Genomic DNA, 24,899 nt, shown 5'->3' with positions numbered 1-24,899 from the left:
ATTGGATACGGGTGTTCCAATTACCTCCATGGCCACAGGTGAATAACATCAAGCACCTAGGCAAGCAGACTGCTCCTACAAACATTTGTGAAAGAATGGGTCGCTCTCAGTGAATTCAAGTGTGGTACCATGATAGGTTGACACCTGTGCAATAAGTCCACAAGTGAAATTTCCTTGCTACTAAATATTCCACGGCCATCTGTTAATGGTATTATAACAAAGTGAATGCAACTGGTAAAATGACAGAGCGGTGTCAGCACATGCTGAAGTATGCAATAAGTCCATCCGTGAAATTTCCTTGCTACTAAATATTCCACGGTCTACTGTTAGTGGTATTATAACAAAGTGGAAGCAACTGGGAACAACAACTCAGCCATGAAGTGGTAGGCCATGTAAAATGACAGCATGAGGTCAGGGCATGCTGAATCATACAGTGCGCAGAATTCACCAACTGTCTGCAGAGTCAATAGCTAAAAACCTCCAAACTTCGTGTGGCCTTCAGATTAGCACAACAACAGTGCATAGAGAGCTTCATGAAATGGGTTTCTATGGCCAAGCAGCTGGATCCAAGCTTTACTTCACCAAGTGCAATGCAAAGCGTCAGATGTAGTGGTGTGAAGCACGCCACCACTGGACTCTAGAGCAGTGGAGATGTGTTCTCTGGAGAGACGAATCACGCTTTACTGTCTGGCAATCTGATGGACGTATCTGGGTTTGGCAGTTGCCACAACAGTACGTGCCTGACTGCATTGTTCCAAGTTTGGTGGAGGGGGGGTTATGGTATGGAGTGGTTTTTCAGGGGTTGGGCTTTGCCCCTTAGTTCCAGTGAGGGGAACTCTTAAGGCATCAGCATACCAAGACATTTTAGACAATTTCATGCTCCCAACTTTGCGGGAACAGTTTGGGGATGGCCCCTTCCTGTTCCAACATGACTGCGCACCAGTGCACAAAGTAAGGTCCATAAAAGACATGGATGAGTGAGTTTGGGGTGGAGGAACTTGACTGGCCTGCACAGAGTCCTGACCTCAACCTGATAGAACACCTTTGGAATGAATTAGAGTGGAGACTGCGAGCCAGGCCTTCTCATCCTCCATCAGTGCCTGACCTCACAAATGAGCTTCTGGAAGAATGATCAAACATTTCCATAGACACTCCTAAACCTTGTGGACAGCCTTCCCAGAAGAGTTGAAGCTGTTATAGCTGCAAAGGGTGGGCCAACTCAATATTGAACTCTACGGACTAAGACTGGGATGCCATTAAAGATCATGTGTGTGTAAAGGCAGGCGTCCCAATACTTTTGGAAATATAATGTATATTAATGTAATTCTACCTTGCAGAGGGCTGTCAGATCTCGGTGCTTGCTTTTCACTAAAAACTCGGCAGTGATGTCTCTGGGAGGCTTTACTTCAGAAGCCTCCTTATATTGCTGATGAAGTTCCTTTATTTTCTCCTTTAAATTCACCATCTGGTAAAACACAAAATATAGAGAGTGTCACAGTTTTGTATCGACTACCAAAAGCACTGAAACCCCCGACCCAACTACAATCTGAAAAGTGACAGTGAAACCTTATATAAATTATAAAAATGAGCAAACAAGTGAGATTTTTAATGCAGAAGAGACATGCTTTGTCTCTTCTTCATTAAGTTTACCTACCTGTTCCTCCGCCACTGTACAGTGAGCTGCACATGCGCAGCTCACTGTAGAGATCCAGCTATGCCTGCAAACCCCGGACCCAACTACAATCTGAAAAAAAGAGAGATAGAGGTCCCATAATTAAAGTGGAACTTTATGTAAATTATAAAAATGAGCGAACAGGTAGGATTTGTAATGCAGAAGAGACATGCTTTGTCCCTTCTGCATTAACCTTACCTACCTGCCCCTCCGCACGCGCAGCTCAGTGTAGAGATTCAGCAATGCCGAAGCCAAATGAACTCCCACACACATGCAGAAGTGACATCATATCGGCCCAGTCAATGAAAACGGACAGTACTCGATACCTGGAAGACAGCCGCTCAAAGATGTCAGTGGCCGGTGGGGAGCTCCAGGATGTCACATCGCTGAAGCCATGGTGAGTATAGTTCTGCTTTAGGTATGTTTCTTTGAAGCTTTGATATAGTTATCCTATTTTTTACAAGGTGGAGAAAAACTATTACTGGCACAGTTTTTTCTCGAGAAGCTACAAGGATAGGGTCAGAAGAAAGTTGTGCCATGTGAGACATGTAAAACAATTTGTGCGCTATCAGAAGACCAGATAAAATCCAGCCAACTGTTCCCCAACCTAACCCGCTAACATTGCCATAGAAATTCAGAAAATAAATATTCAATGAACGCATAACATTCTGCACAAACGTTTTAACATTCAACTCAAGAGAGCCCTAATCCACATTTGGTTCAATTCACAAAAGCATAACAAATATGGTATTTTATTTTTTGCCAGTCTTTCAGGCCAGTTTTCAAGTGGTAGTAAAGTCAGTTTTTGTACTTGTACCTACAGGTAAAAGCCTATAAGACTTACCTGTAGGTCCTGTGAATATCTCCTAAACGTGAACCGTTTAAAAGATATGTACTTGTGTAGAGCACCAGCACATGCGCTCTGAAGGAACGGCATTCCCGTAAAAAGTGACATGCGCGGGAGTGATGTTATCGCTGCTCGGCCATTCAAGCTGCTGGAGCGTGAAGATGGAAGCTCTGTCAGCGGTGATACACGTGCCGCTGGAGGGCTTTGTTTTAAGGTTAGTTTCACATAATGTACTAGTATGTGACACTGTCTTGCTTTTTTTTTTTTTTTTTTTAAAGGTTGCGGTTTACTACCACTTTAAAAACTTATTCTTCCATCTTGGATGAAGAGGAGGAGCGTTAGAACTTGCCAAAGTTACTGCTCGATGCTGGGGAGATATCCCCCTCACCTGCAATCACAGTGGTGTCAACTGGACAGAAGGAGAAATCTCCAAAATACCAGACATCAGTAAAAGCACACACTTTTAGAAGGGTAAGGGAAGCTAGTACTCCAGATTTTTATTAGTGAGGTCTGTGTCCTTGTTTAGCACTGAACAGAAATGAAGAAAAAAAGATCTCCCAAACAAGGCCTGAGAACATCAAGAAAACCTGAAAGAGGTTTTCCCCCTTCCCCAAACCATCCACAATTAATCCTGGGTTGGAGTAACACTTAAAAAAACTACAAACCTTATTTAACAATTCTTTTAATTCTTCCTGTGTTTTTACAATTTTTTTCCAATGCTCAATCTGTTCATCTTTTACATGTTTCTCTTGAAGTCTAAAATAGAAAATTTACTCTGAAACAAATCTTTTCCGTAATATGTACGTACATAAATAGGCAGCTACATAACACTTGGCTAAAGAATATAGTTAAGTCCCGACTTACTGTATAACCACTTCCAATGCCTGACCTAGCGAAACAGGTTTGTTATTAAGAACATTGAAGTCTAGCTGATGGCTGAGGTAGGAAGTCGCCTCCAGCAAACGGTTAAATTCTTGCTCCACCATCTCATCTTTTTCTTTTGGTACCTGAAAAAGATGACCACAAAGCTGAATTACTCAATGTTAGCCTAAGTTAAGCATAAGGGCCTAAAAGACATGGCTAATTTACTGTGAAGTATGATATGCTTCAAATATCTAATTGAGTGTCAAGATATTAGAAACACAGAACCTTTTTCTGTACATGACTGGATGTTCAAAGCCAACTTCATCCCATGTGACCAGCCCAGAAATATGATTCTGTTGGGTTAAAACAACCACATATGCTTTAAACTGAGCCCTTTATAGCAATGGAACTTACACCTTGACCATTTGCTTCATAAAGGGGGCACTTTTGCTTTATTTTTGCCAGCTCCATGTTTACTTGCTTGCTGATCACAGCCATTGGATTACCTCCTAAACCAAAACACACAAAGATAAAAAGGTAAGAAAGCATCACTTTGGAAAATATGTTGGGCACAAAACATCTCTCTATGAAAGAGAAACCATCAAAAAAGCCACTTGAAACAGCAGCCTAAATGTTAACTGCTTCAACTCTCACACCTGTAATCTGAATTCAGCAATAACTTAGTTACTATTTGAAATAAAAGTAATAGTTTGGGGAAGGGGGGTTGTTTTTTGGGGCAAACTAGGCTTTTTTTTACTTGATATTGTCTTGTGAAACATAGGTTATGCTTATTAAAAAAAACCCAAAAAAAACACCAAACTTTTTCTACTTTAATTGTTAGAAAGAAAAACAGGAATCAGTTTGATTGAAAAATAAAGTTACACTTGTCAGGTTGCTTTAGGCCTCATTCACACCATATGTGCAGAAAAACTGCTGAAAACTGCTGCACAGATCTCACTTGCAGAGACATCAGTTTTCATGCACGTTACAATAATCTGCACATGATACCAGTGTTGTGGTGTGAGCTGGGCACATAGAGGACAATTTTTTTTGTTGTGCCCCTGCAGAAAAACTGACGTCTCTGCACCATGGTGTGAACGAGCCCTTAAAGTGGAACTAAAACCATCAATTAACCACTTGCCTACTGGGCACTTATACCCCCTTCCTGCCCAGGCCAATTTTCAGCTTTCAGTGCAGTCGTAATTTAAATGACAAATTGCGTGGTCATGCAACTCTGTACCCATATGAAATTTTTATAATTTCTTTCACACAGATAGAGCTTTCTTTTGGTAGCATTTACTTGCTGCTGGGTGTTTTATTTTTTGCACTATAAACTAAAAAAAAAAAAAAAAAAGAGCAAACATTTTGGAAAAAAAAAGGTTTTTCTTTGTTTCTATTATAAAATTTAGCAAACAGGTCATTTTAATCCTTCATTGATATGCGTTGATGAGGCTGCACTGATGATTGGTGCCGATCCATCCTCTGACAATTGCTGGTTATCAGCAGTACTTTCCTCACGCTGTGACAGCGTGAGGAAAGTGCAGCCAATAACCGGCAACTGCATTTACCCGGTGATCTGCTGTGTCATTGGACAGAGCTGATCACATGGTAAAAGGCCGCTGTGATTGGCCTTTTACCACATCACGTGATCAGCTGTGTCTGTAGGAGATCGCCGGGTGCGCACGTTCTGAGAGGACGTCATATGACGCCCTCCAAGAACTGGACAACCGCACTGTAGCCGTCATTTGGCTATAGCGCGGTTGGCAAGTGGTTAAACTGTCTAAAAACACAGTTACTTTCTGGGAATGAAATGGTCACAATTGGTTGTGCTTTCCAGCAAACTGTCAAAACATTAAATTGCTGGAGTCATAACTAATCATATGTGCAGCACCTTGACAAATCATACAGAGGCCAAGATGGCAGCCTCCTTGGCTGAAAAGGATAGGACGGTTTAGTTCCACTTTAAGGTCTCATTCACACCATATGTGAAGAAAAACTGATGGAAAAAAAAATGTGCTTATTTCACTTGCAGGAATATAAGTTTATATCAGTTTTCATGCGTGTTTCGGCAAGTTTTATACACGTTGCAGATTCCTGCGCAGAAATACTAGTGTTGTGGTGCGAACAGGGCACACAGAGAACAGTTGTTTTCTTTGTGACCCCTGCAAAAAGCATGCAGAAAAACCCAGGTCTCTGCACATTGTTGTGAATGAGGCTTAGATGTCAGATGCAAATCAAAGTACTCTCCCCTTATCTACACATAAATGAAACCAAACAAATACAAAAGCAACAATGCTACTTTGTATCTCTCACTCTCCACTGAACAGTGTTTATAAAGAACACGTCAGGTCATTTTTTGACAGCAGAGGTTGCAAGCCCTCATTCACACTTGAGCTCACTTTTCAGCTAGTTTCCCCAATGCTTTACTGCACTCAGCATGCAGAATTATGTTCTTTTCAACTGCCCGTTTACAGTTGTAAACTTAGTCCCCCCGTGCTGAAAAAAGTACAAGAACTTTATTTTTTAGGGAGAGTATTCAGGTTTTTTTGCCTCCCATAAACATCAACACGCATTTTTGTCCATGTTTTTACACCTTAAAAACTCCTGCTACAACTGCTCTCCTCGCCTCGCCCAGCCCAGGAAGCAAATGCGTGAAGCTTGATACAGGTGCAAAAACACTTGCACAACGTTTGTAAAATGCAGGCCAATATAAGCTGCATTTGCAAGGCTACTACATGTTTTCATGTGAATGACAAAGGGAACTGTGGCCAAAATGCAAAGGGGAACGGCAGCAGCATAGAAAGACTGAGGAGTACTGCACATGCCCTATGCATTTTGAAGTTTTTTGGCTGTGCGTTGCTCACATAAGGTCCACAACTATAAACTATTGAGACTGATGACAACTGATATACAACACTACGCAAACAGATTGGTTTCTCCTCTAATGCTGTCCATACACACTGTGTTGCACAGTACTTGTAATTTTGTCTTATAGGGCCCCCAAACTACGTAAAATTACATGTACTAGGACAGGCCTTGAAATTTCCACTCACCTGCTCGCCAATGGCGAGTGGAAATTATGGTGAGGGCAAGTGTGTCCCCCAGGGCCATCTTGCTGAGCAGGCTCAGAGCTTAGGCCGGATCTGTCATTGGCACTGGGAGCCGTCAGACTGCAGTGAAAGCAAAGGAAGGAGTATGTGATGTGCTCTCTCCCTCCCCCTAGAGTGCAGTACCCGGCTCTGTGAGTGAAAAACGAAGTACTGCAACTTTTTAAAGGGGAGTGTGTGTGTGTGTGCGCGCGCGTCTGTGTATGCATGTACATGTCTCTGTATGTACATGTGTGTATCTGTACATGTGTCTGCGTGTGTACATACATGTGTCTGAGTGGACATGTGTCTGTCTGTGTATGTATGTGCATGTGTCTGTGCGTGTGGACATGTGTCTGTGCATGTGTATTTCTGTGTATGTACATATATCTGTGTGTATGCGTGTCTGTACATGTTTCTGTGTGTGTGTACAGGTGTCTCTGTTTATGTGTGTTTGTTGGTGGCGAGTAACTCTTAAGGCCTGGCTAGAAGCTCAGGACTTGAAATTTTAAGCCCTGACTAGGAGTATACTGTTGAAACAGTCATAGAGCAGTATTAAACCCAAAACCAGAAATATAATATATTGCAGCTTACCAATCATTAGATGTGGAGGCTGCATTAGTTTTCTATTTTTTAGGCTTTTTCCCTTCTGTGTTCACCTGGTAATCTAGCCAGTAATACACCTCTTGTATTAAGAGTGTCCCCACTCAGGAGGCACAGAATCACCTTTGGACAGTAGAATTGTCAGTCTAGATGGAGGGTAGTATAGATGTACTAGCAGCTTTAAATACACTAACAAATTTAACTCTAAGAATTGGTAAGCTGCAATATAATAAATCTTTGCTTTTGGGTGTAATATTGCTTTAAAGAAGTTATAAGGGAAAATGTTTTTTTACCTTAAAGCATTCTCTGAATTAAGGTAAAAAAAAAAACCCAACATTTTGCCACTTGCTGTGCTCCCCCATACATCTGGGGTTCATCTTGGAAATTAAAAAAAACTTCAAAGCAAGATTGAGCAATGTTTTGAGATTGTTGACATGAAACTCCCATCTGCCAAGTATACTATATACAGTATGCATAAATGACACAGAATAAAAAACAACAAAACTTACCAAGTCCTGTGACCACCATTGCACCCAAGTCAGCAACATAATTTCCCTTCCGGAATGTGGCAACTCTTCCTCCAACACGGTCCTATTTAACAGAAAGTTATAATGTTACCACTTGCAAGAGTCATGTGTAGAACTGGCCTGCCAAAGAGAACCATCATCACAGCTCTGTAACCTAAACCTTAAACCTCATACACAGGACGAGAATATCAGATGAATGATCATCCATCAGAAGTGATGCGATGTAATGCATGTTTTTCGTTTTCGAGCATGAGCAGTCTTGGTCAATCGATTTTTTACGGATGAATACCGTACTGATTAAACGAAAATCGTTTGTTCTGTTATCTTACCAGAAATTCTCGTGCTTGTCCCTTCAAGTGATTTCGCATGAATCATTGTGATCGGTTGTGAGATTATTGGACAATTGCTCCGAAAGCGGTATATTCTCATCGAGTGTACGAGGCTTTAGAACTCGTCCTGTCAGCTGAACTGAGTTGTCAAAGTATGGGGACACAACAATTCATAGTCTAGACAGAACGAGAAGTCTTCAATCACAGACTTCTTTGAGGCTCTATAGGTGCTATTTCAAGTCTATGACAGAAACCTTGTTCACTCTGCCAGGACCCATGTCGATCACTCTCCCACTAGGGCTTCTTCTGTCAGCCTGCATTCACACCTAGCCTATTATAAACATGCATTTCTTTGTATGACAATAGGGCAGCCCACTGATTTCATGGGCTGCCCTATGCTTGGCAATGTAGCTCATGGAGCTTTTTGGCATGTTCCAGTTTGCACATTTTTCTTTTACTGGTTTTTTCACATGGCAAGACATGTATCTGCCTGCCACATTTAGGGTGCCATTAATAATGAATGTCAGCGTAAACGCAACATGCAGTTTCAGCACGTTTTAAAAACTATGAATTTGCGCATGTTTACAAAATGTGCAGGTGTGAATGAAGTGTAGTAGTACAGTATGGTATCACAGCAAGTCCTGACTCTTAATATTCCAGTATTGATCTAAAGGTCCACTAATATGTATTTCTGATAAAAAAAAAAAAGAGAAAATAAACAGGATTAAAATACATTGCATTCAGATTTGTAACATGCACACTTCTTACAGATCTGAACACAGCTGTAAGTTATATTATGGGCCCATGCGGTGTTAAAAAAAAAAAAAAAATATGGAACACATTTAACGTGGGTATGTAAACATTTGTGTCAACATTTACATGTGCACAGAAATTATGGCTCTCTGCTTCAAGGCAACCGAGCACCAAAGGCAACACGGACTGCATGTGTCCTAGCAATCGAGGATGATAGGTGACAGGAGCTGCCTACATCCTAACAAATGAAGTACATTTCTATATGGTTGTATAGGGACAAGATCCAACATCCTAAAGTCATATGTCTGTATGCATGAGCTCCAAATCTCTAAATTCACCAACCAATCCAATGTCTGTCAGCCCACAACAAAAAGGGGAACACGAGTGTCCCCAAAGTCTACAGTGGGACTCCTTAATAGAGAATTTTTTTTTAATGATGCTTACCTAGGTGGATGCAGAATTGCTCCGGTGCTGCATCTGTCCCCGTCTACTCTAAGGGTGTGACCTCAGCAATCACATGATCTCTGAGTTCTCACCACCACTGTGAGCAGAAAGCGGTGACTTTTCAGTTACTGTCTGCTCCCCCACCAGGTGCTCACTGGAGCGCTGGGCTGTGGAGGGGGATGGAGCGCTTGGCTCAGGCTCTCAGTGGCTTGCTGAAAGGCTAAGCCAGGTGCCACTCCAGACTCAGGATTGGGATCTTTTCGGCAGTGAATGTCAAGCGGCAGCGGGTATCAGCCCGTTGTCAGCCAAATATGTGTCACAGGACTGCAGAATGAACTGCACTCCTGGGATCCACAGGAGAACAGCCAAAACAGCTTTGGCTGTACTTCTCCTTTAAGCTCACACAGTAAAACACAAACTCCTATTAAAAGGTCCAAGGCAGAGGCAAACGTCTATATTGCAAGCAGCACAAATAGGATTAAAAATCTGTTTTTGAACTTATTTCTAGTGTAAAGAAATATACTTCACATACTAAAAAACAACATTTACTACTTACCCTTGCCTCTAAAACGGTAACATCCATACCAAAACTTTGCAACTGGCGGGCTGCAGCCAATCCAGACACTCCGGAGCCAATGACTATTACTTTCCCCGTTTTCTTCGCTAATGGATTTAAGAAAACAGCAATTAAACCTCACAAGCATAGGTGGGAGTACAAGAAGCAATGTCTCATTTTTGAAGAATTTTTAATAAGAACTTGGCTCTGAGGTTAGATTCACACTATTCCATGTGCGGTGCAGCGTATGTGGTAACACACACAAACAGGCGTATATGAGCCTGTATAGTTGCCCATTCACACTAAATGGCAGCACAAAGTGGAGATGTCAACCAGCCTCTTGGGAAAGAATGGGATTTCAACTTGACATGCATTTTATACAGCAAAATGCAAGTTTGTGAATGTGAATAGGCCCTAATAGTTTACCTAGACACACTTGAGAATTATAATGCATATTAACCCTTGTCTACTTGCACCAATTGCAATGTGCAGTTAGGCACTAAACACCCTGAAAAGGCACTTGTACCGATCAGCTTTAAAACATCACATTGACAACACAACATACATATCCTCTTGCATAAAGACAAACCTGTGCTGAGGAACATGAAGGCTGCTATCATGGCAAACCATACCTGCAGCATGCAAAGGTTTCATTTCCAGCATTAGCAGACTGGGGTAGGAACACAAAATTAAAGTGGAGTCTTTTTTTTCTTCTTCTTCTCAACAGGAAAAGGTTAGAGTTAGAACCTCTGTCAGGCTTTCCCATGGCTTTAAGTACCATCTCTATGCTGATGACACACAAATCTATCTTTCTACCCCTCACCTCACCCCTTCAGTCTCCTCTCGCATTACTAACATACTAAGTGACATATCGGCATGGATGTCACGCCACTTCCTCAAACTCAATCTTTCCAAAACTGAGCTTTTGTATTCCCCCCATCCCGTGCCCCTTCCCCTGACTTCTCCATCAAGATCAATAACACAATCATCAGTCCCTCCCCTCATGCCAGGGTACGAGGTGTAATCCGTGACTCCCATCCTTTCACCCTCAAATCCAATCACTGTCCAAATCTTGTAGACTTCACCTCCGCAACATCTCCAAGATATGCTGTTCCTAACCTCGGAAACCACTAAGCAACTTATTCACTCCCTTGTTATATCTCTCCTTGACTATTGTAACTCCCTCCTCATCGGCCTACCTCAACGCAGGCTATCCCCTCTTCAGTCTATCATGAATGCTGCTGCCAGACTTATCCACCTTACTAACCGTTCTGTATCTGCCACCCCTCTCTGCCAATGCCTCCACTGGATTCCCATTGCCCAACGTGTAAAATTCAAAACATTAACAACATATAAAGCCATTTATAACTCTGCCCCAAATTACATCAACGATCTTGTCTCCAAATATCGCCAAACCGTACTCTCCGCTCCTTGCACGACCTCCTGCTGTCTAGCTCCCTTGTCTCCTCCTCCCATGCTCATCTCCAGGACTTCTCCAGAGCTTCCCCCATCCTCTGGAACTCTCTACCCCAATTTATCAGACTATCGCCTACTCTGCTCACTTTTAGGCGATCTCTCAAAACCTCTCTCTTCAGTGAAGCCTATCCTGCCCTGAGCTAATAATGGAACCTTCTACTCTTCCAACCAGTCCATCCCCCACAGTTACTACCTTTTGAACCACTAGCCGCTCCCTCCTAGATTGTAAGCTCCGAGGAGCAGGGCCCTCCTATCCCTCTTGTATTGAACTGTATTGTCTCCCATTATATTGTAAAGCGCTGAGCAAACTGTTGGCACTATATAAATCCTGTATAATAATAGTAATAATAATAATGTATTTTTGGGTTGATTTGCATTAATTTAGTAACTTTGTCTAAGCCATCAGGGTTCTATCCAACACCAGAAATATTTTGGAAGGGGTACTAATTTGAGTCAGCACAGACAAGCTGCTTCATTTATTGATGCGGCAAGTGCAAAATAGTTTCTGCAAAAGACTTGTAAAAAATATTGCTAATCAGGTAGTTTTTACAGCCATGCGCCAATCACTTCTACCACACAGGCAGCAAGCAGGAGTAAATGTGTGTACATGCCAACACTGCCACCAACATAATAGTAAAGTTGGCAGCAGCAAAAAGGGTTAAAGGACATGTACAGTGAACATGTTCTTCAATCTTTTTTGTGATGTGACAATCACATGCTTGTTCTTTTATTCTGCAGTGATTGTATTCAATGTAGAGATTTATAAATTAGCCACTAGAGGGAGACAAGATTTACCATTACTATCAACAGGCTCAATTTTTTTTCATAATATTAAAAAAAAAAATGTAAAAAGAGGTTTATACTTACTTGCTCTGTGCAAGGATATTGCACAGAATGGCCCCTTACCTCTTCTTCTAGAGTCCCCCACCGGCACTGTTCGCTCCTCCTCTTCTAGTGCCACCATATCAAGCCCTGTGCTATGGAGGCATTTATGTGAGCACGCTGCTGAGCCAGGCTGTGTGCATCCATAGACACACACACAGCACAGATCACCCCCCCCCCCCCCCACTCCCTTCTCACAGAATGTGACTAACAGCAACAGGAGCGGCTCCCACTGTTCTCAGTGAAGCTTGTGAGAAGGATAGTTAGTGGGGTGGTTTTTGTTTTTTTTTACCTTAAGGTTGAACGTCACTCAATATTGACTATTTTGAATCCTTATGCTGCTAGATATAGTAAATAGATAGGAATGTATATCATATTTACTTGTTCTAAACTGTTTTTTACATTTCTTTACTGTAAATTACTTCCTAGATTCCATGCCTAGTCAAACGTCGTACATCCCAAGAGTCTTCAGGAGGAGAGGAGGGGTTTTCTCACCTAAGCACACCCTACTGCCTGTATGCCTGAGCTAAGGCAGATGTATTCCAGGAAGTAAATGCTACAGGAATCAAGTGATTTCTCAGTAAAATAAAGCATGGTAATATGGATGGATATTTGAGCTTGCTTTGAATTTAAAAATAATTAAAATCATGTTTTTGGTTTGTAACACTCAGATACAGTGTAGTCCCACCGCTCTGCATGTCCACCCTCATTCGCTCCTGCTGCTGTTTCAGCCAATGAGAAGGGAGAGTCCCCAGACAGCCAAGGCTCTTGTGATCATCACTGGACCAAGATGGAGCTTAGGTAAATATTGGGGGGGGGGAGGGGGCTGCTGCACACAGAACGTTTTTTACCTTTATGCACAGAATGTATGAAGGTAACAAAACCTTGAGCCTTTACAACCACTATAAATCCTGTGGCTCTATTATGAGCTGAAGAATGCACACTGAAATCTGTGAAATATTAACACTCCTGGTCCCAGCATGACACAAAAAGGGAAAATAAGGGGCCAACTACTCTGCTTGGCCTCAGATTACCTTATGCAGAGCTAATCTTTTTATTACTATACGTGGTCAACACGTGGATTGTGGTGTGCCGACAGCAAAGATAACATTTTCCTATTGCCTAATAAAGAGATGGAGAGACAGGAGAAAAGGAAAGACAGCTGATAATTTCGACTACTTACCAGGCAAAGGTTTCAGTCTTTTGTAAATACCAAAGTTGATTAAGCCATGCCTTTCAAGATAGCAGTGTATTCTGTGAACCAGCACAGAGTCACCTAAATAACACAACCCCGTTAGTCTATTGAAAATGTGCACTGCCTTTTTCAAAATGGGTTAATTGCAACTTACTATTATAAGGAGCTTCCAGCTGCTGAAGGGTTGCCTCAAACGTCAGCTGAACTTTTGGATTGTCTAACCACAGCTGCAACTTTAATAAAAGAGAAGACAAAATGGAATGGAAGTGAGAAATAAGCCTACTTGTGCATCTATTACAATTAAAAAAAAAACAACCTCTGTGGCATATACAGATGAGAGCTTTTTTCCCACTTACTGTGCGATTCCGGATGTAAAGGAAGACCTTCTGAGTTGGTTGTGGGCCGCTGATGATATCTGGGAAGCATGCCGCCTCTTGAGATGTCATTCTGTCATGTGGAAGTCTGCTCTGAAAAGCTGCACCCTCTACACCTGAATATACTAAATAAATGTAGTCTGCATTGAGCAATTCAATCTAGTTACCCATGGGAAAGCATGTTTTTCAGTAGACAAACAAAGTTAATTATTCTGTATTTATGTAAACATTCTTTCTAAATACTGATACAGGGATGTTGGATTCCTATCGCCTGACGCCTGGGACATGTAGTTCTGGGCGCCGGTCAGGTAGTTTCTTTCTACCTTTAGCCCTGCTGCGGGCAAGCAGCAGGGCTCACCAGTCAGTTGAAACAATAGGCGGCAGCGCTGCCACTGATGGCTTCCACACAGTGCCAGCTTCTCTGCGCCCCTGGTGTGAGGTCTCCGCTTGCCCATCTGCGGGCCCAGCTCGCAGTCGGCTAGAGGGGAGGGACAAGTCTGCTCCCCTACCCTTCTTGTGCTGACCCGGAAGTGACATTATGATGTCACTTCCGGGTCCCCGGTGAAAGAGCAATTTCCAGTGGAGCAGAGGGGAGACATCCAGGGTCTTTTAGACCTTGGATGTCTCAAAGAGAACCTGTCACCAAAAATCATCACATAGGGGATTTTGTCCCCTATGTGATGGAAAAAAAGTTTTTTTTTGTTTTGTTTTTTTAATTGGAAAAAATGAAAGTTACAACCAAGCACATATCATCACCCCCCCCCCCCCCCAAAAAAAAAATATTGAGGCCCCCAAGGAGCTTTAAAAAAGTGGTGACCTATAGAAAATATAGGGTACTGAAGTTCGTCACCATTTCTCGAGCGCGCACAAATTTAAGGTTTGACAAGTTGGATATCTATTTACTCTCTGCAACCTCATCTTTCATATTTTACAAAATAAAAAGGCAATTTATTGCTTTTTTGTGCCCTAAAATTAACTTATATAGTATTTTTTACTGACCCCTCCAATGTATTCAGTGGAGTTCTTAGTTGCTCTTTCACATAGGGGGCTGAGCTGTATTATCTGCTCCCCCCCACCCCACACACTAAAATGCTAAATCTACATCCTGACAGGGTTGTACAGATGCTGTGGGCCACAATGCTTTGCCTTGCAGCAGCAGCAGCAGCATTATAAACCCAAGCACCACCTGTCAAAAACAAGAAATTCCCAGATCAATGGGAGCATACTGCAATCATGTTCCCAAAATCACCCTTGGAATTTGAAGAAAAAAAAAAGAAGGACAGACATTCAGGAGTTGACAAGTTGTCCTCCTGAATGCCTGCCAACTGCTGCTATACCACCCTCTGAAAAGTGACTCGAGGATCACTTTTCAGAGGGCAGTAAGCGTTGCCACCTGCCTGAAAGAAGCCTTAGGCTGGCCATACATTATACAATTATCTGCAGATTTTCTGCCCAATTTCCTTTAGATTTACCTTCAACTATGTAGTGCAAGGGCCTGCCTAATTGGATACAACTGAAAGTGTTGTTTAGGTTTGTCCTCCTATTATATGGTTTTGGTAAATCTAAACCAAAAATCTGCAGATAATTGTATAATATATGGCCAGCCTTAGTAAATCAAAAAGGAGTGCATTGTTTACAATCAGTAAGCTGACTCACTCAGCAATGCACAACTACTGGATGCAGGTCAGAAAGACCAAAGCAAAAAAATATAAAAAATTATATATATATATATTTGTATAATTACAAACTACATACAGAAACAAGGTTTTTAAAATCTAAACACAAATTGATAAGACTTACTTCAAGCTGATCTCTTTAATATGCATTTCTAAAAAGAAAACATTCAAAGACTATACATTCAACTTTAAACAATGTCCCATCAGAAATCTTAAATTTTAATTTTAAAAGAACGGACTATGAAGGTTACTAATATGTTTTTTTATGACAAAATTAATGTCTGTAAAAACATTAGAGTAGCTTCACAGAACAACTTCTAATAATCATACCCCTTTATGAGTCATCTGTGTAAGAGGGAAACCGATCAGTCTTGCCTTCATGCAGCTAGGTCTTCAGGAAGAACTGCTTTCCCCCCACCCTATAGCAGATATGCTGCTACAAGGCGGTAGGGGTGCGCAAAATCACACACACACATACATATATATATATATATATATATATATATATATATATATATATATATATATATATATATATATATATATATACACACACACACACACGATTTTGCATTTCCGGGCAGGGGGCACGCTATAACTTTCACGTAAACCAATTAATTTACACATATTGGGATTGTTTTTAGCAAACATATGTAGCAAAATACATTTTGGCCTAAATTTGATGAAATTTGATTTTTTAAAATTTTTTTACTGGACATGTTTAATAGCAAAAAGTAAAAAATATTTTTTCTCAAAATTGCGGGTCTTATTTTTTCGTTTATAATGCAAAAAAATAAAAACCGCACAGATGATCAAACACCACTGAAAGAAAGCTATATTCGTGGGGAAAAAAAGGAAGTAAATTTCATTTGGGTGCAGCGTTGCATGAACGCGCAATTGTCAGTTAAAGTAACGCAGCACCGTAACGCAAAAAATGGCCTGGTCAGGAAGGGGGGTAAATGGCCTGGTCAGGAAGGGGGGTAAATGGCCTGGTCAGGAAGGGGGGTAAATCCTCTGGAGGGCAAGTGGTTAAGTCTAGGTTCACAGTGTGGTGTAATTTAAGATTATTCATTTTTATTGGGCTCAAATCGCACCAAAGTAGTGCATGCACCAATTTTAGAATCGCAATGCAACTGGATCACATGGTTGACTTGCACCACGCAATCCTGAGCAAGCAAATGCATTGCATTTGGTGTATCAATAACACTGCACTGGCACCCGCCGCAGATGGCAAAGGCAGTGTGACTAGGAAGTAATGCGGGAAAAGCGCACAGATCACAGGTTTACCACTCAGCACTCTAGTGTGAGCTGGGGCTAAACATATGTTGTATGGGCTCATGTATGATGTACCATCTGACCAGGAAAGAGAACAGCAGCATTCCATAATGCATCTACTCAACAAGTATGTTTGTGGAATCTATTATAGGAGGATAGAGTTCCTTTGGTTAAAGTGGTATTAAATTCAAAAACTTTCCCTAAATCAGATAAAGATAACTTAAGTCGCATGCATCTGAATGTCCTCCACTGAGCTCATAGAATTGTCCCCTGGCCATACTGCTATATTCCAGTTTTCTCTGTGTCACCAGCACCTATGGAGTCTTATGAGTGTCCGCAGGGTACGCACTTCAGCACTGTACTACATCTCACACACACAATCAACACGAGAGGGACACAGAGCCACTGCCAATCATCACTGTGAAGGAGTAAAAAGTGTGGATTTTGTTCTTTGCCACTCTTGTCCTGAGGCTGTGTGTGTGTGGCATTGGGAACAGCAGCACGGAGAGTTGTAGTACAGAGCGGGAGTGCGCACACTGCTGAGCCTCACACAGGACTCCAAAGGTCCCGGCGGTGCAGAAAGAACAGAGTATAGCAGCACAACCAGAGGACAACTGAAAAAGGGGACACCGATGGAAAAAAAAAAAAAAAAAAAAAAAAAAAAAAAAAAAATCTCACACGAGTTATGTTCTCTTTCTTATTTAGGAAATAATAATGAATAATTATACCACTTTAACCTGTTATATACTAGACTCTCTGATGAACAGTAAAAGGCATCGGTCACTATGACAAAATAACATCCAGTTAAGTATTACCTGAGGGCTCTTCAGGCTCACTTTCAATCTCTTCCTCTGGAGGAGCTTGGGGAGGAGGTGGGGGGACCTTTTTCTCCCTCTCAGCCTTTGCATTCCTCTCCTCTTCTGAATAATACTCATCTTCTGAGAGATTGGCAAGACTCTCGTCCATCTCTCTGTACTCAACCTGCAAAAATGATTGCATCAAACTGTAATACTGCTGTTTAGTGAAATGCCAAGCTCTTTTTTTGTTTTTGCCTTTTTGTTTTCTTAGAAGTCTAGTTCCAGTTATCAGTAGCCAGACGTCAGGACTGGGAGGTAAATGAATCCAAGATCTCAAAAAGTACCATGAGGGAAAACGACTATAAAAAATACATTGAATTTAAACACAGGAAAAAAAAAAAAAAAAAAAAATACAACCAAAGAAAATGCCTACCGATGTAGCCTTTGTAAAACTGCCATTCAAACCATTTTGTGGTTTAATATTGATATAAATCACTTTTCTGTCCAATCTGCAAAGTAATATTTTTTACAGGTATTTATATAGCGCCATCATTTTACGCAGCGCTTTACATATATATTGTACATTCACATCAGTCCCTAACCCTCAAGGGATGTACAATCTAAGGTCCCTAACCCTCATTCATACATGCACATACTAGGGCCAGTTTAGACAGGAGCAAATTAACTTACCAGCCTTTAGAATGTGGGAGGAAAACCGGAGTACCGAAAGAAACCCATGCAGGCACAGGGAGAGCATGCAAACTCCAGGCAGGTAGTGCCATGGTTGGGATGTAAACTGGTGCTGCTAGGCGGAAGTGCTAACCATTTAGCCACCGTGGTGCCCAATGCTGTCATTCTGTAAAATTGTCAAATGTCATTTCTGCAGGCATCCTGGGGTGCTCACCCTTTTGAAGAGTGAGGTCCACTTAAGTGATCTGTTAACCAGCATCGGGCCCTCACTGTCCTGAGCCCCTATACGGCTGCTTTCACACTGATACACTGCGGTTTAGCCACACAGTGGGTATACCTGCATCTTTCCTGCATGTTAGCTGAACTTTGCCATAGACTTCTATTATATCTTGCAGGTGCGGTGCACTCTCAAAGCACACCAAAACTCCTGCATTCAGTTTGATGTCGAGGGCCACCTCAGAGGTCTCTAAAAAGGGCCACAGGTTGAACACCCCCATAAATCTACTTTCTGTTTCTTTGGCTCAAGGCTTTTTCCCCAAAAGTCTGAGATAGAAGTCAGGCATAACATAACACTGGCTGTGCCTAGGTGGTCATCATTTAATTAACTATATTATGTATTATGCTTCTTCATATATCTTTAGAAGGACTCTCCTACTCAGAATGCACATGAGAAAAGACATTTTTGTTTTCACAATAGAGAAAGGGAAGGATCTGCTAAATGTTTTGTAACTCTGAACAATGCATTATTTCACCTACAGATGATTTTTTATTTTTAGGTGAAGTTGCATTACAGTAGTATTAAAACCAAAAACTAAATTTTTATACATTGCAGCTTACCAGTCCTCAGACGTGATGGCTCCATTAATTTTCTTTAACCTGAAGCTTCTGCCAATAACAATTCCAGTCCTAAGGTGGCGATGCTCTTTCATTGTTAGATACCCATTAATAAGCAGTGTTGTCACCCTTGGACAAGACTACATAACCCCTCCCCCATCTCCTCCACAATATAGTCCTGTAGTCCTCACAGAAGCAGACAGCACAGGAAGCTGTCAGCCAACAAGAGTTCTATGAGCCCAGTTCTCACCACAACACTGCCTTATGGTGGGTTGCAGTGCTTTACAGGCACATTGCAATTTTCTACAAAGCACCCCAGATCATCTGAAGTGAATGTTGGTTACTTCACCACAGCAGAGCATTGAAATTAATGAAATGTCAGTTGTGTCATTTCAATAAAGTTAAAGTGGAACTAGAGGGGTTAACGTTACCTTGCCAACTGTCACTCGCTGGCATCTACTTCTGACTTTGGCCATTTTCATTCGCCAGCACAGTAGGACGTCATCCCGGCAAACAGAGACCGGTCCGACACTGTAAGCTGAGCTGCGCATGCCAAGTTAACATTGCTGGAAAACACAGGGAGCAGGCAGGTAGGGGCATTTAATTTCAGAAGAGACTTTGCATGTCTCTTCTGCAATAAAGAGCCTGCCTGATTGTTACAGCAGCACTTCAGTTCTGCTTAAAATATGTTAGCTGTACCTTGCTACACATCACAAACCAGCACGTATGCTAAAAGATTGTTTTAATATGCAGGCTCGTGTGAATAAGCCCTTAATGGTTTAACCCACTAGAGCCCCTTGTACAGGGGGCCATCCAGCTGCAGCACGTCCCTTCCAGAATTTTAGCATCCAGGATGGAGACATACAATATTCTGCCCTGCTGCATGCAGGCTATCAAAGTCTATGGCAGGTTGCATATGGATGGGGGTGAGCCCTGTATCACGTGGTACCAGCATTTAGGGACCTGTCCATTCAGGGATGAAGATCTGGAATGCAGAAGACCAACACTTCTTGAAGTGGCAAATACCTGTGCTCCACCCTATGCTCGGTGGTTCCTCCTGCTGACCCCCGAAACACTACTGTGTCCTGTACAACTACCCACTTGGTTTTTTTTTTGCAAGGATCTTTATTTCAGCAGAACTAAGCAACAGATTTGCTTTGAAGCTGATCTCTGGCCAGAATATTATTTGGACATTTAAAATCAAATTAGCACTGATGAAGTGTGTGCCGTGTGTACGTTGCAGTGATCCGTAAAAGCTTTTACTCTCATTCACCCCAACAGAATAGTAAGCAATGAAAATCTGGCACGGAGACTTGTAGTTCTGCCTGTATAACAGACATCATAGGCGGTCGGTCGGCACCTCCCGATTCACAGAATGCAAGGGGTTCTGTGACTGAAGGAGACATTTTTTTCTCCGTTTACAGAATATGCTTTGCATGGTCATAGAAGAGGTGCGTGTACTGATGTAATGTTAGTTTGCTGGCTGTCATGCAGAGGGTTTGCCTTCAATACTTTAAGGCACAGGTGTCAAACACAAGGCCTGTGGGCCGAATCTGGCCCTCCAGGCCATTTCATGTGATCCTTGCACCTCTCCTGCAGGTACCCCCTTGTCTCTGCCCCCACCTTGTCTCATCAGTTGGCAGCAGAGAGAATAGAACTCCTCTGCCAAATCCTGCATTTCTCAGCGCAGCTGCAGCACCCTCTCATCTCTGCTTCCCCTGGGCTCAGCATTCAGCAGACTCTGGTAACTGACTCCACTCCTCCCCTGGTCCTCCTCCAGACCCTGCACTTTCTGCTCTCCAGCTCTGCCCCCAAAATGGGTGCAAGTTGATGTTAAGGAGGGTGTGGGATTCTTGACATCTGATGTAATGGGGGGGGCTCTGGACATCTAGCCTTACAGATACAACCGACCCTTTGAGGGAAACCATAATGCTGGTATGGCCCGTGATGAAATGAAGTTTGACACCCCAGCTTTAAGGCACTTGACCTAAGACAAGTCTATAGATAAACTCTGACTGTTCACGGACATTGATTTGGCATGCAATTGTGCAGCAGAAATAAATAATAATCTAGATACTGCTAGTGAGCTATCAGGACACCAGCAACAGCAGCCCATTTTTCTCCAAAAAATTATTTTGGCTTCATTTTATTAGCAGTCACATGATCAATATATGCCTTATTTCCTGAGCTTCAAGGGAAGGTCTTGGAGACTCCTAATAAATATTGGCTACTGCCACAATTCCCTGCCAGTAGACACTGTCAGCTAGGCTCCATCACACTGATGTCACGTGATCTTACAGGCACAGCATGTGTTGATACTGTATAATGTAGACCCAAACTGACTACACTAATCTACCAGTCAGCATGGTCGGTAACCAACAGGATGCAATGCATGGAGGATGGAACTGGCAGGATCATTAGGTACTTTGGGTTTTAGATCATGCATAAATGAAAGGCTACATTATATCACCTGTGGAGTGCAGAGGCTAAGGTTTCCAATTTTAGCTTTACACACATTTTTTTTTTTTAAAAACAACTGTAATTAACTGACTTTTTCCACATTAGAGGTCTGATTTAGGATTTCCCTTCAAATTTTGCAAGCATTCTAATATTGTAACATCAGCACAAGGGATGCTACAGAATGACTGGAAAAGGAAATCCTTAGCACAGGATATTTCAAACAGTAAACAAAGGTAGCATAGAGCCAAGCTGTAGTTACATCCTTAAAGTCTCAGAACTAAATCCATCAATTTAACAGTTTAAAAAAAAACAAACAAAAAAAAAAAACCCCAGTTGCCTTCCAGCCATGCCAGGAAAGCTAACTGTCAAATTTGCTAGTACTTTCAACCAAACTGTCAAACCATCAGCATCTGGGCAGTTGGCAGGGCAGCATCAGATCAAACAGAGGCTAAGAGTGCAGCTTCCTCGGCTGAAAACAATAGGAGGGTTTAGTTCTGCATGCAGACAGGTATATTAAAGTAGAACTAAACGCTCCTCTCCATTTTAGCCAAGGAAGCTGCCATCTTAGCCTCTGTTTGATCTTCAGCTGCAATGATGCTGCATATGTGATCAGTTATGATTCTAGCCATTTGATGGTTTGACAGTGTGATTGAGAACACAAGCAAATGTGACATGCCAGGAACGGAACTGTTTTTTTTAAACCATTAAACTTGATGGGCTTAGTTCCACTTGAAGAATACATACTTGAATAGATTTTTTTTGTTTAAAACCAGAGTTTAGTGTCACTTTAAGCCCGGGTTTACGTCAATGCAGCGCAGAAAATGATGCGAATCCTGTGTTTCCTGCATTGCAATCGCATCCATGCAATGAGGTGCGGGTGTCCATGACAAATTTATGACACTCTAAAACAGATCGCAAAACGCAGTGCGATTGCCAACAATCGCATGGGTGAGGAGAACATTTATGTGATGCGATTCAGGTGCAGATTTAAAGCAAAAAAGGGTCTTGCACCTTTTTGGTGCGGATGCAATGCGATTTGAGTAATACAAAATGTATGGCATGTAATTTGCACTGAAATGTTGTGCGATACCTGTGCAAATTACATGTGGTGTTCCGCACCACATAATGTGAGCCCGGGCTAAGGGCTCATTCACAGACGTCAGTTTTTATGCAAGCATTCTGAAAGGGCACAACAAAATCAATTGGGTGTCATACATTTATCATTGACACCCACACCTCATTACATGAACGCAATGCGATGCAGGACACACAGGATTCGCATCATTTTCTGTGCTACATTGATGTGAACCCGGGCTTAAAGTGACAAACTCTGGTTTTAAACAAAAAAAAAAAAAAAATCTATTCAAGTACGTATTCTTCAAGTGGAACTAAGCCCATCAAGTTTAATGGCATGTCACATTTTCTTGTGTTCTCAATCACACTGTCAAACCATCAAATGGCTAGAATCATAACTGATCACATGTGCAGAATCATCTCCTAGATTGTAAGCTCCAAGGAGCAGGGCCCTCGAACCCCTCGTGTATTGTATTGTTACTGTACTGTCTCGTGTACTGTCCCCCACTATAATGTACAGCGCTGAGTAAACCATTGGCGCTATATAAATACTGTATAATAATAATAATTGCAGTTGAAGATCAAACAGAGGCAAAGAAGGCAGCTTCCTTGGCTGAAATTGAGAGGACCATTCTGAAAGGGCACAACAAAATCAATTGTTCTCTATGTGCCCTTACAATACTGGTATCATATGCAGATTTTTTCTGCAAAGAAATCTGCAACATGTACAAAACTCATTGAAGCGTGCATAAAAACTGATGTCTCTCTAAGTGAAATCTGCGCGTCAGTTTCCATCCGTTTTTCTGCACGTATGGTGTGAATGAGACCTTAATCAACTCTAGGAATTACAAAAAAACAAACACTACTATCCTTGCAGAGCCCCACCCCCCACAAGGGTTAATGCTCATCAAGTCTAGGTGTAATAAACTGGAATGCTTATCCATTGCTCTGCCAGGCTTCCTCCATTGGGGATACTGGTCCCTCGGAGCTTGTTCTAGAAGATGTTCTGGGCCACAGCTGCACAGTGATGTCATCAAGTACAATGCATAGCCAACAACCCTGCATTGTACCTGAAGACTGCGAGGGACAACCCACAACCAGAAGCTGGTGGGAGTGTGAAGTAGGGTAAATATCACATCATCATCCTGATCCCCTAACGCACAGATGTCAAACTGGCAGCCCTCCCAGCTGTTGCCAAACTACAAGTCCCATGAGGCATTGCAAGACTGACAGATACAAGCATGACTTCCAAAGGCAGAGGCATGATGGGACCTGTAGTTTCGCAGCAGCTGGAGGACCGCCAGTTTGACACCCCTGCCCTAGCATTACCAAGTGTTTAAAGGGTAACTCCACTTTTGTGAGAATTAAATAAATAAATAATAGAGAGTGTAGAATTGTGACACAGGTCATATCGTACTTGAATGTTAATAAAAATTACCTTTCCTTTTCAATCTGCAGCTCTGCAATTTTCAGTAAAATGCAATACAATATAGCAACCTGGAGGTGTTTGGTACAGGACGCCCCCCCCCCCCCCAGAAATGTAATTTCCTGCTTATGTAATTGGCTTATTGATATTCCCAGAAGTCTGCACTAAGATACAAGTAAGTCACTGTGCACATGGACACAAACAGCTATTTCTTCAGAATAACAAAAGGTAGGAATCTGCACCAAAGTTTGTTAACATCCTTACAATATACATAGATCACCTAGAGGGGAAGGGTTTTTTTTCCTCTACAAAAGTGGAGTTACTCTTTAACCTTTGCAGCGTGGGGAAGACTTAAGTTTTTTTTTTTTTTTTTTTTTTTAATTCCGGGAGGAGGGCTTTAAACAACATTTACATGTTAATCCCTCTCTTTCCTAGATTTCTATGTATACCTGCTACATATATTTAAAGTGGTTACAAATTGTTTAGGCATCAGAATCCCCACTCTCCTCCTCTTTTACTTACCATCATTCTATCCAGTGCTGTGCTCATCTGCAGCTCTTCACTCCACTCAGTTCCTGGTCTCACAGACTTGGCTGGGACAGCAGGAGCCATTTGCTGTCAATCGCAGCCAGTACCAAGGGAGTGGCCAAGCCCCACTGTCAGTGATCATAGACATCAGAGCTCAGAAGCGGGTCCACACAAGTGCCCCAATAGGAAGCCACTTTCTATGGGGGAGCTGGACAAGGAGAAGGAGCCAGGAGCACTGGTGGGGGACCCAAAAAAAAGTGGTTCGGGGCTGCTCTGTGCAATTCAATTGCACAGAGGAGACAAGCATGAACATGTTTGTTATTAGGCTTCATGTACACGGGACGTTTGGAAAACACTTCTGGAAACTGACTGCTGGAAAACGTAGATTAAAAAACATCTGTTTAGCCGCGTTTGCATACCACGTTTATGCGCGTTTGCATTTAGAAGCGTTTTTTAAAGATAACCTCAGGAGACCTTCCGAAATGCTCAGAATGTACTGAAAAATAGTAACAAATTATTTCAGACATTTTG

At 42.0% G+C, this 24,899-nt stretch overlaps 1 protein-coding gene across 2 annotated transcripts in view; it reads right to left on the bottom strand.

The window, feature by feature from the left end:
• Positions 1-24,899, bottom strand: part of LOC149431519 (lysine-specific histone demethylase 1A) — a 59,774-nt gene that overhangs the window by 22,152 nt on the left and 12,723 nt on the right. For both annotated transcript variants that reach the window (XM_089665514.1, XM_089665513.1), the window contains exons 2-11: positions 17,375-17,540; positions 13,591-13,733; positions 13,389-13,467; positions 13,223-13,315; positions 9,682-9,788; positions 7,582-7,663; positions 3,798-3,892; positions 3,384-3,526; positions 3,185-3,275; positions 1,331-1,465 (exon numbers count right to left, since the gene is read on the bottom strand). In XM_089665514.1, the coding sequence (XP_089521640.1) occupies positions 1,331-1,465; positions 3,185-3,275; positions 3,384-3,526; positions 3,798-3,892; positions 7,582-7,663; positions 9,682-9,788; positions 13,223-13,315; positions 13,389-13,467; positions 13,591-13,733; positions 17,375-17,540 (1,134 nt within the window). The remainder of the gene's footprint in view (positions 1-1,330; positions 1,466-3,184; positions 3,276-3,383; positions 3,527-3,797; positions 3,893-7,581; positions 7,664-9,681; positions 9,789-13,222; positions 13,316-13,388; positions 13,468-13,590; positions 13,734-17,374; positions 17,541-24,899) is intronic.

The sequence above is a fragment of the Staurois parvus genome, unplaced genomic scaffold (assembly GCF_062004578.1).
Source record: "Staurois parvus isolate SC_StPar_1 unplaced genomic scaffold, SC_StPar_1.0 ptg002226l, whole genome shotgun sequence".
Taxonomy (NCBI): domain Eukaryota; kingdom Metazoa; phylum Chordata; class Amphibia; order Anura; family Ranidae; genus Staurois; species Staurois parvus.
The sequence above is the reverse complement of the archived record's forward strand: the minus strand, read 5'-3'. Positions and strand labels throughout refer to the sequence as shown.